The sequence below is a fragment of the Nesoenas mayeri genome, assembly GCF_963082525.1.
Source record: "Nesoenas mayeri genome assembly, chromosome: 5".
Lineage (NCBI taxonomy): Eukaryota > Metazoa > Chordata > Aves > Columbiformes > Columbidae > Nesoenas > Nesoenas mayeri.
In genome coordinates this window covers 2,756,105-2,775,046 of record NC_137548.1, presented here as the reverse complement: position 1 = coordinate 2,775,046, position 18,942 = coordinate 2,756,105, and the positions used below count along the sequence as shown (strand labels likewise).

The 18,942-nt window shown below is 54.8% G+C and overlaps 1 protein-coding gene across 1 annotated transcript in view; it reads left to right on the top strand.

The window, feature by feature from the left end:
* Positions 1–7,205: 7,205 nt before the first annotated feature.
* The window catches only part of NIN (ninein), a gene marked incomplete at its 3' end in the record, with an annotated part of 59,416 nt that continues 47,679 nt past the window's right edge, over positions 7,206–18,942 (top strand). The window contains exons 1-2 of the mRNA XM_080345157.1: positions 7,206–7,403; positions 14,886–14,967. Of these exons, the coding sequence (XP_080201283.1) occupies positions 7,221–7,403; positions 14,886–14,967 (265 nt within the window). The 5' untranslated portion in view covers positions 7,206–7,220. The remainder of the gene's footprint in view (positions 7,404–14,885; positions 14,968–18,942) is intronic.

Sequence of the window (18,942 nt, the reverse complement as noted above, 5' to 3'; positions counted from 1 at the left end):
GGGAGTCGGCATGATGCCACCCAGGGAACAGGACAGCGGGGAACCGAGGTGATGCCACCCAAGCGGCAGGACAGTGAGGACCACGGCGCTGCCACCGGGAGTGCGGGACAGCGTGGCGGACCCCACGCAGCTGTCACCCGTGGTGCGGGTCGCCGCTGACGCCAGGCGGGGGGCGGTCCCGGGCGGTGCCAGCGGGGCCCCGCCGCACAAAGGCCGCCGGTCGCCCCCGCCCCGGGGCCGCCCCGCACCCCCGGGGCCGCCCCCGAGCTGCGGCCCAATAAACGCCGCCGCATTTGAACGCGGCGCCTCCCTCGGTCCCGTTCCGCAACGCTCCGCTCCGCCGCGCCCGGAGCCACCGGGACCGGCAGCCGCGCCGGGTGAGCCCGGGAGGGGAGTCGGGGTGCAGCGCCGGGCACCGCGGGTGGGGGGATCACCGAGCCCCGGGCCGGTGCGGGGGGTTCTGGCCGCTGCCGGTCCCTCCTCCGCGGGCGGTGCCGGGGCTCAGCCCGCCCCTTCCCGGTACCGCCGGCCGCGTGTACGGGGAGCCGGCCCGGGGCGGCGGGGACGGGGCGCCGGCGGCGAGGTGGGTGCTGGGGAAGCGGGGGGGATGCTGGAGGAAAGGGGGTGATGCTGGAGGAAAGGGGGATACTGGAGCGGGGGGGAGGGGATGCTGGAGGAAGGGGGCGATGCTGGAGGAATTGGGTGCTGGGGATGGGGGCTTGTAGCCAGAGATTGCGGGGAGGGGAATTGAGGCGTATGTGTGCGTGAGGGGGACACCGTGCACAATCCCCAGCAGTGGCCTTCGTGCTGGTGGCAGCACCCAGTGCTGCTTCCCCCTCCTGCCAAGGGCACCCTGTCCTATGGTGCGCCCCTGTCCCCGGAGAGATGCTCCAAAAGCCCCAAAACGTGGAGGGTGGGAGGCGGTTCTGGCCCAGCTCTGGCCGGGCTGGGCTGAGGAAGCAGCAGGCTGTGGCTGGGGGAATTGAGAACAGCAGTTGTTTTGTCGTTGGCGAAGCCCTTGCTGTCACCAGGGTGGCAGACGGCATCTGCTGTCTGGTCGCAAACTGTGGGCCCGTCACCTCTGGCACGTTGGGGTAAGGATGGGGGTGAAGTTTTCAGTGAGAAAACCACAAATGTGCAGCCCGGGAGGGTCAGCAGCCAGAGCCGGGCGCATTGGGGGGCTGTGGCGCAAGTGGGTGTCAGTTTGGGTGGGTGTGTTGATCCTGCCCGTGTGTCTCGGTTGCTCACCGGAGCCGGGATGATGGTGAGAGACTCACCGCCCGGTCCCCGCAGCATGATGGATGCGGCGTTATCGCCGTGATTCAGCACAGCCCTGGTTTATCGGACCCGGTGCAGGGCTGAGCTCCGCGGGAATTACCCAATTCCTTATTTCCCGATGCGTGAGGCATCGCTGGATAAATTCCCATCTCGCTTTGTTTACTTCTGAAATAATCAGCTTTGTGCCTATACCTTGGGCTTTATCGCACCCAGGGCTCCCCGAGTTATTGCGGTGCAACTCCAGCCCAATTTGCAAAATCAAAACAGATGGGTGCTTTGTTTTTCCTTATTGAGGGGAAGGCTGCTTATTGAAAGGCCCTATTACAATGCAAATACCGGGGTGGCGTGAATATTCAAAACACTGCGCTTCTTTTGAAGCTCTTTACATAAATTTATAGCACTTTATGTGCCATCGCTGCTTTGCTAATCTGGAGTGGAGCTTGGTTAACAGAATCGTTTTATTTTCTCTTCGTCCTGCCAACTTTGGAGGGTTTGGCTGTGTTTTGGGGAGCGGGGCAAGAGGTGGCATTGAGGTGCAAAGCAGCCAGCACTGGGCTGCAGGAATTATGACCGTGCTCAATGAGGGAGGAGGCACCGCCAGCTGTAAAGCTGACTTTGGTGGTGACCCTTGAAGAGCCGGGCGTGCTGTCGAGTGATTTACTGATATTTGGGTGCTTTATTGTCCTGTTGGGGTTTTGTCCCTTTCCCTTCAGTTTCTCGGTGGAGCTGCTCCCCAAGAGGAGACGGGGTGTTGCGGGATAGACCCAGCTCAGAATTGCTCTGACCCAGGCAGCAATGTGGGGGTTTTGGGGTGTACGCAGTGAATCACGGCAGCTCAGCCGCAGCTGCTGTGGATGAGGTGGTTCATTAGGGGAAGGAGATAATGAGTTGGATGAGACAACCTCAGCTCCTGCTTTCCAGCAAGGGCTCAAGGGTCTGGGTTTGGTGGCTGCCGGGCGTCTTATAAACTCTGCCATTAAAAACTGGTGTCCTGGTGGGTTTTGCCAGTTGTGTTCACATTGTCCTGGTTGTCCCAAGCACAGAGGGACAGGCGAGTTGTTTTTAAGCTGCTTTTCTTGGACAAGATACCACTTCTACTACCTCTTTTTTTTTTTCAAGCCATGGGAGGGGAATCTCCTGCATATTTCAAGATGCATCTGATTTTTCAGATTTTGATGTAGTGCAGGGAGCAGTCAGCAAAGGATCAAAGTGACGCTGAGGGGACCAAGTATTTAATACTGTTTATGTGACAGGTAATGAACAGGATACAATGGCTGATCCTATTGTCTGAGCACACTGATACATAAGGACAGGCAAGAAATTAATGTCCTGTTTCAGGTATAGTCACAGGTTTTGTACACACACTTGGAAAAGTTTTTGATTTAGGTTTTAACCTAAACAGATCATCAAACTTGGTCCTCAAATACTGCTACATGGCAAACAAAGAGAAGAGAGTTGTACCATGTAGACAGTTCTGATGGAAAGGGTACCTTGGCAATGTTATGTATGCAGAAGCAGAAGATTTCCCATGTGAACACTGGAGTAAGGCAGTAGGATAAGTTGGTGTTGAAGATAGCAAGGCTAGTGAGAAATCAGGTTTAAGTTGTTTTTAAGCTGCCGAACCATCATGTCTTGGGGAGCGGGTGCTTGTGTTTTGGAGGTGGCTACATGGTGCTGTTCCACTGGGCACTCACTGCTAATTGCCAGCCCCTCGTTTGGGTCAAAGCAATCAAGAGGAGCATCAAAAGCAACGTTGTCCTTGCTGTCCCTTGCAGGAGGTGACTCGCTAGAGGCTGTTCCCTTCTTGCAGAGGGCTACTTGGGTTGAAGGTGGGGTAGCCCACAGCCCTGGAGAGTTGGGGATGCAGCCCAGGGCAGAGCATCCCCAAAATATCCATGTGGTGCCACTGGGCAGCAAATGTGCTGTTTGCATTAATACTGTTTTGCACACAAAAAAGGACATTGTGCTAACTGTAGTGTTTTTAATTGATGGTACCACTGATTGACCAGGTAATCTGTGTCTTTATTAGTTCGAGGTTAAATCTTGGAGGTTGATATTGATTCCAAGCACTTAATATGCAAAGCGGTAATTACGGTTTAAGCCTTTATTGTTTGAGTTAAATTTAGCTGAGAATTTAGCCGTATCAGGCCTCTACATTGTGCGCCGTGAAGGTTATCTGGCCCTCAGGAGGGGCCGGATTTAAAGGAGAGAAAGAAACACCAGTGGAAACTTCCTTTTCTCATCACCCCTGAGCGCTTTGCTTCTCAGGACTTGTAATAGGGAGAAGAGAAATAAAGAATAATATGGTTATGACTCCAAGGGGTTCTCCTAAACCTGCACCTTTCTGTGCCATCTGCTCAAGCTGGTCATTTGGGGGGGTTTAACAGGACACAGAAGGCCAGCTATAAATCTGAACAAAGTGATGCCCTGTGCAGGGAACAGGCAGGGGACGGGACCCCCCCCCAGCTGCTGCCTGCCCACCCCTATTATCCTGCCGGCTCCGGGCCGCCCTCCTGCATCTCAGCTGCTGGACCATCTGGAGCGGAGATGAAAGGCTGGGGGTTTAATTCGGGCTTTGTGTGACTCTTCTGTTCCCCCCTCCCCTCTCAGCCCTTTCTCTGCTGCCAGGCGCGCGGGTGCGGAGGATGCTGCGCACCCCGGGTCCCTGATGCCGCTGACCTCATTATTCTGACTGCCGGGTGATGCCCGGCAGCTTCCTGAGCTCATCAGGTAGGAGGGTCGGGGTTTGCTGTTGGTTTTTCCTCCTGTCTCCAAGCGCTGCTGAATAATTCAGCCGGGAGTAGGCATCTTGGGTCACCTTGCGCAGCCGGCTGCGTGCCGGAGCCGCTTTCCTAAGATGGAGGTTGTGCGGGATGCGTGCGGGATCGCGGCAGCTCGCCGGCCTTGACTGACTGCAGGTAGGCAAAGAGCGTGGCCCTTCTTTCTTTATTCCTGATGCTTTTTGCTCTGGAAAGCATGAAATCCCCTCCCCGGGCTGCGTGGGGGTGGGTGCATCTCACCGAGCTGGTGCGGAGCCTGGTGACTGTCCCTCGCTGTGGGGACACGGTGCCCTTGCCCAAAAGTCACCTGGGCGGTAGCACAGGTCTGTCCCCAGGCAGGGATTGTGCACCTGATGCTCTTCCCCTTTGGGGATCGCATTTTTCTTGCTGGTTTTATGGGGTCCCCAGTGCCTCGTCCCTCACCTGGACCCACGTGGGGTAAGTTTTTGGGGCTGACTGCTGCTGTAACACCGAGAGGGGGTGACCTCAACGCTCACCTTGGGTGATGGCATTTAGCTTTCTGCACTAACTGGGGGAGCTGGTTCTAGTCGTGTGGAAGTAGCGTCGGGTGCTGGGGAGGACTCTGAGGGGCCAGGAGGTGGTGGATGCTGAAGATAAGCTCCAAAATGCCCGAGAAGCCCCATGGGTCAGAATCACCTTTGCTGCAGGCTCGGCTGTGAGGTTTGCGGCTGCCAGGGCTCTCCCGATGCCGGTACCCGGCAGCAGCCGCCATCGGGTGCCCTGAACCGTGGGTGCGGGTGGGAAATGGAGTTACCAGCGTGAGAGCCGGGAAACCAGTTTGCCGCTTTCCTTCTGCTCGTGGGTACCTGAGTTTTCGGGTGCTGCCTCCTGCCTTGCGCCCTGGGTTGGATGCAGATGTGTCTGCACCTTCTGTCCTTCCCGCAGTGCTTGGGTGTGTTGCTGAAGCAGCTCAAGAGGCATCTGGGGGTAAAACCAGGGGACACGGTGGGTGTGAGGCTCAGGGGGAGTGATGTGGGGAGGGGTTGTGGCGATGCCGCTGTCCTTGCTGGTGTCACCGCGGGAGGAAGGGCGGCCAGGCTGGGCTATTTTTGTCCCATGGACCCTGCGCGTTGCTTGGCACCAGCCCTGCGTCCCTCAGCAGGCGCAGGAGCCCGATGCCACCCCGCGTTTTCATCTGCTCCTGTGGCCAGTGAAACTGAGGATGCGGCTACTGCGGTGTCTGCCCTGGAGACTGCCCGGTTTTCCAGCCGCGTTGGTGGGATGGGTTTTTCTGGTTGCCACCCTGTCGCGGGGCACTTGTGTGAGCCGGAGTGGTGGCTCATGATGCTCTGGGAGGTCAGTGGGGTGTTTGAGGCTGCGGTAGGGCCAGGGGGTGAAGTGGGGGTGCACCTTGCAGTTAGGGCAGTTCTGCCTGTTCTGGGATGTCTCTGCGCACCGTCAGTGACACGGGTGGCTGCAGGAACCCTGCGATGCCCATGGGGAGGAGGGGACATGGCTGCTCCGTAGCAGGTTTGGGTAGGAACCCCCTCTTTGGGAACTCTGGCTGAAACAACCTGCAGTGATGTGGGTGAAGCAAAATTCATGTGGAGACCTGGCTGGTGCTGGTCTGAGCTTGGCTGAGCCTCCTGGGGTGCCCAGGTGTGTCCTTGGAGCACTGGGTCCCTGCAATGCCCATTGCCACCCAGTGCCCCCAGGTTGGTGGCACGTCCCCTGTGGTGGCCACGCACACCACGGCTGGTGTCGCACTGGGTTACGCTGCTGCTGCCCTGCAGCCAGGCTGGGTGAACAGACGCCAGCCAAATCCTTCATTTCAAACAGGAAATTTCCCTCCCCAAACCAGTTCCTGGGGCTGCGATGCTCTGCTTAGTGATGGGAAGAAAGAGATGGAGAATTATTGGCTTGGAGGGGAGGACAAAGCCCTTGGGCAAGTGGCAGGGAGACCTCCCCCAGTGCAGGACACTGTGTGGCTTTGTGCCAAGGTTTTGGAGGAGAGCAGAGATGCCATACGCTGGCATCAACAGGGATCACGCTGTGTTGGGGCTCCCTGCACTCAGGCCAGTATATAAAGGAGTATAACTGGTGCAGGGATGCATTTTGTGTTCATGGAGGGGGGATCAAGTGGCACCAGGGGAGGTTGAGGTTGGATCTGGGGAACAATTTCTTCCCCAAAGGGCTGTGGGGCATTGGAACAGGCTGCCCAGGGCAGTGCTGGAGTCACCATCCCTGGAGGGTTGGACAGACGGACATGAGGTTCTCAGGGACATGGGGCAGTGCCAGGGGTGGGTTATGGTTGGACTTAATCTTGAGGGTCCTTTCCAGCCAAAATGATTCTACGCGGTGACCTGAATTGTATGAGCTGGGGCGGGGGTTGGGATCTCCTGCCCTCCCCACAGCAGACAGAGCCCCACACATCGCTCCCTGTCACTGCTGAGCTGTTGTTGCTGGGATGGTTGTTTATCTTCTTGCTAAGGTGGGCAGAGCATCACCTGCAACACCTGGGAACCAGCTCAAGGGAACAGTTTTCCCCTGCAGCACCAGCTGCTCCAGCTGAGCCAAATGAGCTGCTTGTGGAGCCAGTGTGAGGTGACAGGTAGGGACATGCAACCCGGGGATGTCCCAGCCACCTGGGCTGTCCTCAGCCTTGAGGGTTAGGTGCAGAGTTTTTTCCCTTGATCTTTCTGCTGTGTGAATTCAGGCTTCACCCATAGAATCACAGAACGGTTTGGATTGAAGGGACCTTCCCAGCTCCCCCAGTGCCACCCCGTCTGTCCTCATCTTTCTTATTGGACCCTTTTAAGTATGGAGAGGCCACAGTTGGGTCTCCCTGGTGCTTCTCTTCTCCAGCTGAACACCCCAACTCTCAGCCTGTCCTCCCAGCAGAGCTGTTCCAGCCTCACATCATTCCTGTGGCTCCTCTGGCCCCTCTCCAGCAGGTCCATGTGTGTCCTGTGCTGAGGACCCAGAGCTGGACCAGCACTGCAGGGGGGTCTCAGTGGGATGTGAGAAGCCGGAGTGGTTGGTAAAACACCAGATTCGCTTAGTGCAAACAAAAACTGCAGCTAAAGGCCTCATGAGCTCCCCCTGGACCATCCCTTGGGGTTGTTTTTGCCGTTGCCTTCCCTGTTGCAGTTGATGCTCACCATCCCCATCTTTCTGCAGGTGAGCGTGGCAGGCTATGGGATGGATGAAGCTGAGCAGGACCAGTATGAAGCTCGCCTCAAGGAGCTCTTCGACAGCTTCGACAGCACGGGCACGGGGTCTCTGGGGCAGGAGGAGCTCACCGACCTTTGCCACATGCTGCACCTGGAGGAGGTGGCCCCGGCGCTGCAGCAGACCCTCCTGCAAGGCAACCTCCTAGGCAGGGTAAGGCTGGGGTGATGGTGGGGGGCCATGGGGGGTCCAGGGCCTGAGGGCGAGGCAGAGCCAGGCAGCTGCTCCTGCACGCGTGGGATGGTGATGGAAAGAGGCTGAATATCTGTAGTTTGTGGATGCCCAAAATCACTGAGGTTCTGGGGCTGCAGAACTTGCAAGGTGTGTTGTTCTGTTTGGTGTTGGTACAGGGTGGCTTCTGAGAGTGATAAAGGGTGAGGAAACTGCTTGCTGATCATAGAATCACAGAACAGTTTGGGTTGAAGGGACCTTCAGAGCTCATCCAGTGCCCCCCCTGCCATGAGCAGGGACATCTTCACCAGCTCAGGTTGCTCAGAGCCCCGTCCAGCCTGGCTTGGGATGTCTCCAGGATGGTTCATCTACCGCCTCTCTGGGCAGCCTGTTCTGATGTGTGTTCCCTGTCTGGAGGCCACCTGAAACTCTCAGAAACCACCACTTCATGCTTAGCCTTGTGTGCTGGCATTGCACTGATGCAGGGTGCAGTTTCGCAGTGTCCAAGGCCAGGCCAAGCGCCGGGTCCCCGCTGCCCTTGCACCGATGCTGGAGCTTGGCTGAGCACATCTGGCTCACACAGCACATGTGTCCCCCAGCTCCAGTTGGTGCCACTGCTGACCTGGATCATCTCCTTGAACCACCTCACCATGTGCTTGCACAAACCCTGTGGTGCTTGGGATGTGATGGAGACCTAAAGCCATGGCTTGATCCCGTGATTTACCTTGACTGGTAGGGCTGTGTGCAGTCATGCACATTTCCCTAAAGTGGACAATATTGTCCAACTCCAGCTGGCCTGAGCTGCCTTTGCCTGTATTACCTGGTGTTGGTGTCTACAGGCAGCTGTGGTTATCACAGACCTGCCTGGGACAGAATTTTGGGGACAAATGGCTCCTTCCTTCTGCAGTGCTGCAGGATCCTGCCATGGTGAGCTCACCATGCTCTCCAAAGCAATTTTTCAGTTATGGCTGTACCTTTATAGAGTTAAATTCCAGGATGTGGAGCACAAGCTGCTCATCCTTGGGGGCCTTCATGTTCAGCATGGATGTCCTTGTGCTCCTGCCTTACCCGCTTGCCGGCACGCTGCACTCCGAGCGCCTCCGGTGCGTCCTTCAAAATCACCCTGAAATCTCATCCCCGCTCATTAATATCAGAAAACACGGAGCGGGGCAGCCAGGGCTCTCTATAGACATGAGCCAAGCAGCCATCCCGACTCCAATTTCCTATCAAACTGCAGCTTTCACGAAACAAAATAATTCCTTTAACGAACAAAGCCTCCTCTTCCTCGCCTGCCCCGGGGCCGTAGCGATTCTGCTGATGGTGCTGGAGCAGGGATGGATCCAGACCGAGGTTTCTGACCTTTGGAATTGCAGAGTGGCATTTGCTTGTGCACCCAGGACTTTCTGTACTGCTTGGCTGTCTTGAGCTCCCACCGCTCGGGTGCCGCTGTCTGGCTGTGCTGGTGGGGTGGCTGGGGATGGAAGGGCAGGGCTAAAGATGTGGTTGTCACAGCTGGCCAGGGCTAAAGCGATGGCACGCTCAGTGGGTGAAAGCAAAGTTAAATGCAGCAACCGTGCACCAAAAAGCCCCTGTTAAAGCATCCCACGTGCTGGGTCGCGCTCGCTCTGTCCGGCCAGGAGCTCCATCCCTCCCCACCCTTTGTCTTTGGGGACAGTTCTTGTTTACAACCTGCGACTTGAACGTCAAAATAATCTTTATCTCCTACATTTCCTCCTGTCTCCCCGGCATTTATGCTCGTTAGCAGCAGCAATGGCCCATGTCTAAGCGCCAGCCTGATTTAATAGCTCTCGAATCCTCTGGGTTTCCTAGGGAGCTCGTCGGGAGAATAGCAGCAAACATGTTGCTCCCCAAGCACGGGCTCCTTGCACCTGCCCCGCCGGCTCTTTGCTGCAGATGGTCCCTCTCGGTGCTGGGAGCAGCTTTTGTTCTCGTGCGCTTCCCGGGGCCGGGTTTTATGGGAGGGCACTGGGGAGGGGGGAGCGTTTTGTCTACCGAGGGGGCGACTCGGTGGGGCCACGCGCTTGCTTTTGTGCGGGGGTTTCGCTCCGGGGATGAATGTGGGGCTGCTGGGCTGGAGCGGGAGGTGAGCCGGCATCCCGGTGAAGGGCTGGATGCGCTGCATCCCCCTCTCTGTGCGATGCTTTGGGGATTAACGGGTACATGATATCTCCGGGGGTGTGTAAATCCTGCCCTGGCTCACGGCAGAGCCAAAGCGTCCCAGCGCTGCTCTCCTCACGCGATGGCGTGCGGAGGCGATGCTCGCTGCCATTCCTGGCATTCCTCGGGAACGCTGCTTCCTCCAGCCCCTCGCGCTGAGATGACGCTTGCGGACATGCCCTCTCATCTCGCCTCTGGGGTGCAGCGCCCGTTAATTAGCAGCTAACGCCATGTGGTGTCTCTGGCTTGGTGCTCATGGGCTGCAGCGATGACTGTGGTTATAGAATTTGCAGGGCTGGGTAAATCAGATTGATATTAGGAAAAATGAATCCTGGAGAGGGCTGTTGGGCATTGGAACAGACTGCCCAGGGTGGTGGTGGAGTCACCATCCCTGGAGGGGTTTAAAAGGCACATAGACAAGGTTCTTAGGGATGTGGTTTAGCGTTTGAGTTAGTTTATGGTTGGACTTGCTGATCTTCAGGGTCTCTTCCAACCAAAATGATTCTATGATTCTATAAATCAGGCACCTCCAGCCCCTGCCCATGGACTGTCCTTGGTGGCTGTCGCAGTGGGGACACGGAGCCTGAGTTTCCCTGTGTCCCTGCATGAGTGAGCCTGTGGCAAGGACACTGTGGCGTGGGGTTTCACTGCTCAGCTCCCTCCAGTGCTTTTCCTGCTGACCTCTTGCAGATATATTCCCTCTGAGCCCACGGTGGCTTTTTGCACGCCAGGCAGGAGGCTTGGTTGCAAGGTTACCCTGTTCCTATATTGTCCCCACCTGATGTTTTCCTCTGCAACCTTTTGCTGCCAGAAGGAGTTTGCGAGCAGGGACGGGGCTTTGGGACAAGAACTCTGCTCAAAGACGGAGATGGAGCTGGAAGGAGCCACTGATGCTGGCTTGTCCCAGAGAGGCCAGGGCTGCAGACTTCTGCTTTGCATTGCAGGGACAAACAATGAGAAGCAGCAGGTAGCTTGGCGCACACACATTCTCTTTCTAGTGCTAATAAGTCACAGCTTCATAGGAAAATCACTTTAAAGCGGGCGTCGGGATTTCTCAGAGGTACTGGGATGCTCAGCAGCCGGCAGCTTGGTTGATTCCCATGGGGAAGCTGGGCTGGGTTTGCTCTGTGTGGCTTATTAGTCTTGTTTGCCTCTGATTTACTCGTTCTGGGAAAATTCTCCTCAGCAGGGACTTCACACGTCCCCAGCACCACACAGAACCCGCATCTCGCTGTGGGGTTTGCAGGGACGCGTGTTCTGTCCCTGATCCGCACTTTGGGCACTAACACACTGCATGTCACTGCCTCTCAAACTCGGCTGCGTTCGGGCTGGTTTGGATTTGGATCAGCCCTCGACTTGCTGTTTGAGAACCCTGGGAGCAGATGAATGAGTCGATGCCTCCAAAACACCCCAAATTCAGTCGAGCACGTGGAAAAGAGCATTACGCTTTGAGCACCCCAACACTCCTTTGCTGCTGGGTACCTTCTGCCTTGCCTTTGTGAAGGTTTTGAGTTGGCTGCCCAGGGATGTGCTGGACTCACCATCCCTGGAGGTTTATAAACTGAGATTGGACATGGCACTTAGTGCCATGATCTAGTCAATGGGCTGGAGTTGGACCAAGGGTTGGACTTGATGATCTCTGAGGTCTTTTCCAACCCAGTCCATTCTGTGATTGTCTGAAGCTGCTTTCCAGAAGTGGATGGTGCTTTGTGCAATGCTGCTGTAATCAGTGCTCCCCTCCTTTCGCTGGGAATATTCTCTAAGCAAAAAAAAATAAATAAAAGGATTTTTTCCTTAAAAGAAAGGATTGCTTTCCTTAAAATGTGAGGTATTGTGGTGCTTGTGGCTTTGCCTGGCTCATACTTGAGCACAGCTCTAATTTTAACAATTGCGTTTCTCTAACTCTTGAAGTGCTCTTTGTGTACAGACATGCAGCAGCCAAGGTCAAATGTGCACCACGAACAGATGCTGTTTTTCCTGGTTATCTGCTGTTAGGAATGGGCTAGAGGTTTTCCTGAAGAAAAACATGCCCCCTCTCCCAGTTTGGGCTGCACCTCCTGAGTTGGTTGCAGGACCCCCGAGCCGGTTCAAGCACTCGCCCTGTGTCTCCACGCTGCCCATTTGCATTTTAAACGTTCAAATCCTGCCGCATGGCGATGGCACAGGGGGCTGGAGGACACGGCCACCTCCCGCCCCGCAGCCTAATCTTCCCCAGCATCCTTTGGTCGCGGCGGTCACGGTAAAATCGCTGTACAGCCTGGACACGGAGCCATCTGTCCTGCGCACAGCTGCGGCGGGGGGGCTCAGTCCCCGCTTCTTTCTTCCTCCTCTTCGTCATCGCTGCTTGGCAAACACAAGTCACAGGCGTCCTTAGAGCAGGTTGTGTTCCCCAACTCCTGGGGCATCCTTAGAGCAGGTTGTGTTCCCCAAGTCCTGGGGTGTCCTTAGAGCAGGTTGTGTTCCCCAAGTCCTGGGGTGTCCTTAGAGCAGGTTGTGTTCCCCAACTCATGGGGTGTCCTTAGAGCAGGTTGTGTTCCCCACGTCCTGGGGCGTCCTTAGAGCAGGTTGTGTTCCCCAACTCCCGGGGCATCCTTAGAGCAGGTTGTGTTCCCCAAGTCCCGGGGCGTCCTTAGAGCAGCTTGTGTTCCCCAAGTCCCGGGGCGTCCTTAGAGCAGCTTGTGTTCCCCAAGTCCCGGGGCGTCCTTAGAGCAGGTTGTGTTCCCCAAGTCAAGGGGTGTCCTTAGAGCAGGTTGTGTTCCCCAAGTCAAGGGGTGTCCTTAGAGCAGGTTGTGTTCCCCAAGTCAAGGGGTGTCCTTAGAGCAGGTTATGTTCCCCAAGTCAAGGGGTGTCCTTAGAGCAGGTTGTGTTCCCCAAGTCACAGGCGTCCTTAGAGCAGGTTGTGTTCCCCAAGTCCCGGGGCATCCTTAGCAGGTTGTGTTCCCCAAGTCCCGGGGCGTCCTTAGCAGGTTGTGTTCCCCAAGTCCCGGGGTGTCCTTAGAGCAGGTTGTGTTCCCCAAGTCAAGGGGCGTCCTTAGCAGGTTGTGTTCCCCAAGTCCCGGGGTGTCCTTAGAGCAGGTTGTGTTCCCCAAGTCACGGAGTGTCCTTAGAGCAGGTTGTGTTCCCCAAGTCACAGGCGTCCTTAGAGCAGGTTGTGTTCCCCAACTCATGGGGCGTCCTTAGAGCAGGTTGTGTTCCCCAAGTTCTAGGGCGTCCTTAGAGCAGGTTGTGTTCCCCAACTCATGGGGTGTCCTTAGAGCAGGTTGTGTTCCCCAAGTCCCGAGGCGTCCTTAGAGCAGGTTGTGTTCCCCGAGTCCCGGGGCGTCCTTAGAGCAGGTTGTGTTCCCCAAGTTCTAGGGCGTCCTTAGAGCAGGTTGTGTTCCCCAAGTCCCGGGGCATCCTTAGAGCAGGTTGTGTTCCCCGAGTCCCGGGGCGTCCTTAGAGTAGGTTGTGTTCCCCAAGTCACGGAGTGTCCTTAGAGCAGGTTGTGTTCCCCAGGTCCCGGGGCGTCCTTAGAGCAGCTTGTGTTCCCCAAGTCACAGGCGTCCTTAGAGCAGGTTGTGTTCCCCAAGTCACAGGCGTCCTTAGTGCAGGTTGTGTTCCCCAAGTCCTGGGGTGTCCTTAGAGCAGGTTGTGTTCCCCAAGTCACGGAGTGTCCTTAGAGCAGGTTGTGTTCCCCAAGTCCCTGGGTGTCCTTAGAGCAGGTTGTGTTCCCCAAGTCATGGGGTGTCCTTAGAGCAGGTTGTGTTCCCTGCACCTGCCTGGGTGGTTTTACTCTGCCTGCTCATTCTGTGTGTTTGCAAAAGTGATTTTTAGTGTATTTTCTTGCTGGTGCGTGGTCCCATCCAAACCTGTCCCCAGCACCTGCCCAAGGGACCGACTGTGCCCGTCCCCATGGCTGGTGTCACCGTTCCCTTCCTGAGAAGATCCCACGGGGAGTGGACGTGTTATTCGAACACCCTCATCTTTTATTCATCCTCATTTAGTCTAAATGTCAAGTTTTTTTTTTAATCAGGCAAATTCTCCTATCTCTATAAACTGTCCTTTTGAAGTACACTAGGCCTTGGAAACAAAGGGCAGCAATTAGTATTCAGACAAAGGCATCGCTGACGAGTTTCTCTGCTGAATGTATTTCTAACTGTTTAATGACTGGAGGTGCCTGTGTTTAAAACTGCAGCGATGATTTGCATGGCTGGATCTGTGGGATGAGGTGGTTCCCTTTCTCTGCTGTTGTCCCCTGTCTGTCAGGGCCACGTTGCTCTTTTTTTGGGCTGGCTTAACACTGTGAACAAGCTGGCAAAGTTTAGACCTGGACTTTGCAGCTCCTGCCTCCCCCAGTGGCATTAAAACCCTCATGATGGATCCGTAGCGATCAGACCTGCCAGCAAGAGCAACCTCGGTGGGTTCTTTAAATATAAAGTCTCTTATTCAATGCTAAAAATTCTCCGGAGATTTATTTAGCTGGAAAGGGGAGCAGGCAGCTCTGCCTGGGCGCTGACCCACGCCAAATCGCTTCCCCAGCTGTCCCCGGGTTCCCGTCCCCGCGGCTGGAATCGCTGGCATTCCCCGGCGCGGCTGCGAAGGATGATGCTCCAGCCCCTCGCAACTGCTCGTGGCGGTGAGGCGGGAGGCTGTCCAGGAAGACACAGATGGAAAAGAGGCGGCGGGGGGGAGGATAATCCTCATTCCTCCTTGTTTTTCCCATAGCCACGCTGGGAATCCAGACCTGGTATTTCCAGTGGTTGCGGAGCAGCAGCAGGCAGGAGCCGGGGCAGGGCTGGCCTGGAAAGGGTGCGACTTTCTGCCATCTGCTTTGGAAAGTGTTTTGTGAAGCTTAATTAGAGCACTGGAGCACTTCCACAACCCAGTACTACATCACTGGTCAGGACTGGGGTCCCCCTGGAGGAGCCACCCCCCCTTGGCTGGATCATCTCAAGTGATGGAGATGCTTGTGGTCCTCTGGACACACTCTTTTGGCTTCTTGCTTGATGGAAAAACCCAATTAAAGCACTAAAGCAGTGGCTTTATATCATTATGGTAATAATATTGGGGTTTTTTTAATGTGTTCAAAGACACTGGCTGTGTCTTCACGTTGTTGGCTGTCATTTCTCCAGGCCCCAACACTGAAGGAGCTCAGGTTCATCATGCCCCATGTCAAGGTGCTCGGCTCAGCATGGTGGTACATGAGATTTGCATCGCAGCTCGTCTTCCTGCTGGATTATCAGCTTGATATTTAATTATCTGCACCAGTTGACTTCCTCCTTTCCTTTTTTTTTTTCCTCCCCACAGGTCCACTTTGATCAATTTAAAGAAGCACTCATCCTCATCTTATCCAGAACCCTGTCAAATGAAGAGCACTTCCAAGAGCCAGGTAAATACTAAAATTATCTGAAATAGCATGTTTTAAGCTCAACATGAGCCATCAGTGTGCCCAGGTGGCCAAGAAGGCCAATGGGATCCTGTCCTGTATCCAAACCAGCGTGGTCAGCAGGACAAGGGCAGTGATCCTTCCCCTGTGCTCTGCACTGGGGAGGCCACACCTGGAGTGTTGTGTTCAGTTCTGGGCCCTCAGGTCAGGAAAGAGATTGAAGTGCTGGAGGGTCCAGAGAAGAGCAACAAGACTGGGGAAGGGACTGGAACACAAGCCCTATGGGGAGAGGCTGAGGGAGCTGGGCTTGTTTAGTCTGGAGAAGAGGAGGCTCAGAGCTGAGCTCAGCACTCTCTAGAACTACCTGAAGGGCAGTTCTAGCCAGGGGGGGATTGGGCTCTTCTCCCAGGCATCAGCAATAGGACAAGGGGCCATGGGCTTCAACTCTGCCAGGGGAAACTGAGGCTGGAGATGAGAAAGCAATTCTGTGCAGAGAGAGTGGTCAGGCATTGGAATGGCTGCCCAGGGAGGTGCTGGACTCACCGGCCCTGGAGGTTTTGAAACTGAGATTGGACATGGCACTTAGTGCCATGATCTAGTCAATGGGCTGGAGTTGGACCAAGGGTTGGACTTGATGATCTCTGAGGGCTTTTCCAACCCAGTCCATTCTGTGATTCTGTGTGATTCTGTTTTCTTTGGCAAAGACATGGGCGGCTCTTGCGGAGGAACTTAGAAGATAAAATGCTCTTTAGGTGCTCTTCTGCTTGGATGCCCAGACCCAGGGAGAAGAGAGAGTTAAGGTCTGTTGTGGAGCCTTGTACAAAAGCGTTTTCTGAGCTATTAGATATTTATATCCCATTACCATGATCTAAGTGCCTGGAGATGCACGTGATGTCTGCCTGTAGACAGCTAACAGCACTTCAGATGCTCGAGATGTCCCACAGCTGCTAAATGGGCTGAGATCTCTCCATCCCACACCGCAGTTCTGGTTGCCAGGGATGCTTTAGGAGCTCTCCAGATGCAGCACATCGTTACGGGCAGTTCAATCACATAATTGCTTTAGTACTTATCAAAAACCCACTCTAGCTTTGGATACTGCTGTGTTTTTTGTGATGGTTATTAGAGGAAGAGCTCCTCCCGGAGATGGGTCGCCGGACATAGAAATATTAATACCTATCCTATCTAGCACTGATTTTTTTAAAGTCCATTCTGTTTTCTTGTGTCTGAGATGAGCAGGGTGAGCTCAGCACCATGGGAAGCTACTCCAAGGTGACTGCATTTCTCTCACCATCACTCTGACCCAAAGATGCTTCCAAACAAGATGAACCCCCAGTTTGGGGCTGGTTGGAGAAAGCAGCGATTGCTGCGAGTCCTCACTGCCCCATTTTCTGCTTTCCTTTGTTTCAGCGTGTCTTGAAAATGTGGCTTTTCAGACCCTCAGGAGCACGAAATCCCCAAAGGAGAAAACAGCTTAGCAAGGGGGGAGAGAGAAACTGCAGGTTTCCTCTCCTGGACCATCAATCTCAGCTGGACCATCAATCTCAGCTGGACCATCAATCTCAGCTGGACCATCAAGAGCGCAGCCAGTCAGCAAAATTACAGTTTTCCCCCTTAAATAGGCCGCAAAAACCACAGGGCCCAAGAGATGTAAATGGTAGATTCTTATATTTTCAAAGTGGTTAATGCTTAGAGGGAGATGGTGATGACAGCTCCTGCACCCAGCATCCCTTAATGTGGTTTTCCCGCAGGTCAGGGGATGCTCAGGAGCGAGTTGGGAACCTTGTCCCTTGCTGGATGGCTGAGAAGCTCCGGCTTGATTTAAATATAAATAAATCTTCTAGAAAAGGGCAACATTTGGGATTATCACATTATCACAAATGCAGCAGGCAAGAGGCTGCGTTGGAGCTGGAGAACCCTCCCCGGGGACACGTTTGTCACCAGGTTTTGCAGGTGATCAAAGGGCGTGCGGTGCAGGTGGGGAGCCTGCGCCGGGCAGGCCTGCGAGGCATTTATTTTTAATAGGTTTTGACAGGTCAGTTAACGCTGAAGTCTTTGCTGCTTTTAATTTAGATCAAACTCGAGATTTGGAGAACAAGCTGCTTTGTGCTGTTGGTGTCAAACTGTCAGGGACTGCGGAAACGCTGGTGTTACAGCCTGCCCCGGGCTTGGGGAAAATTGAGTTAAGAGCTCCAAATTGTGTCATTTAAATGAAAATTTAATTTGGAAAGGGGGGTGGGGGGGAAAAGGCACAGAATTTAAGTCTGTTTGCTGCATCTGCGGAGTTTGCGAGGAAATAAATGTGTGCCTTGATGCTGTGGTTTTACATGGGGACTTTTGGGTGACAGGAAGGTCCCTTGGGTCTGTGAGTGGCCGGAGGGCTCATGTCTTTGTCCCCAAACCAGCTGCTACCTGGCCAAGGGGACCCAGCATCACTGTCCCCATGGATGCAGCACAAGGAGCCCGTGGGTGATGGGGCAGCCCCTGGGGTGACAGTGGGACCCAAGGAACCGAAACTGCCGTGGGATGCAAAAGCAGTTCCTGCAGAAATTGGGGGGTTTCCCTGTTTTGGGGGGTTTCTCTGTTTTGGGCGGAGAAGCAGCAGCTGGGAGCACTCAGGCTTGCAGAGAGCAGCCAGGGTACATATTTTGAGTTACTTTTTTCTTGGCAAAGAAGCCGAATTGTGTTTCCAAAGGGCAGGCTGGCAGGGAGGATGGCCCTGGAGTGCTGCGGGCACTTTGCCTGGGAAACAGCCCTACAAAGCCAGGCAGGCGGAGTTCCCAGCGCCGTCATCGGCTCCGTCTCCTCGAGGACGTTGGTGTAGGGACATAGACCCAGCTGTGACCCGGAGCATCACCCACTGGGAGAATCTCAGCTGGGATTTTAAGCTGTGTCTTAAATAGAGCTTATTTTAGCTTATTTTAGGACCCGTCACCCTCAGCAGCACCTTTGCGGAGCTGCCTGAAAAAGGTGGTGTGTGCAGGTAAATGATAACCTGAATTATTGGGATTTGATGCTTTGGAGAGATGCTGCTGAGGGACCCAGGCTGGGTGCTGCTGCCATGGATGCTCTTTGTCCCCAGGTCACTATAGCAGTGAGAGGGGATTCTGGGGACAATAAAATAGATTTAAGAGGGAGAGAAAGGGAAAAAATACATCAGTGATGTGGGTGATTAAGGGGGGTGGAAAAAAAATCAGGCTTTTTTCCCCCGCTTATTGCAAATAAAAAGTCAGCTCTATGTGTTGGATAGGGAGGGATTACCGGGGTGGAGCGCAGGATTACAGGAGCACCCAGGACAAATTAAAGAGCAGCTTGATGCCATCCTCCCTGGGGCTGCTGGGGCTTTATGGGCTTTTATTTTGCTTCCAAGCACATGGAGACAAGAGAAATGCCCTCCCAGGGATGGGGATGATGCCCTCCCGGGAATGGGGATGGGGATGATGCCCTTGTAGGAATCCCACCCATATGGGAAACATCACTCATGTGGATGCATAAGGTCTGGGAAAAGTATAAAGCAGGTGACACTGTCCAAACAGGGATGGTTTAGGCACAAGCGATGCCTTTGGGACAAAACACATTGATTTTAGGGCTGTGGTGACCCAGCCACCACTCGTCTCCATTCAGCTGCTGAGCCTGAAGTGTGAAATAGCGACTAGGAGGAGTTTAGACAGTACCTGGTGCCTGGGGGGATTAGGATTTAGGATTTAGCCGATCCGAGCTGCGATGGGCTTTGCCCAGCACTAAGCTGTCTGGAGGATCCCTCCTTTCCAAATCTTCAGCAATTAATTTCTCCTCCAAACACCGGGCTCGCCGAGCGAGGGTCTCCTGCTCTAAACCCCCTTTTGTCTGCGCTCCGTGCCTTTGATGCCGGGCCCAGGAAAACACTGCTCAGCATCATGGGGAGCCCCCCCAGCCCCCCCCAAAGCATCTGAGGGCAGAGCAGGGTTTTGAAATGACTTATCTAGCACAGAAAGGCAGAGA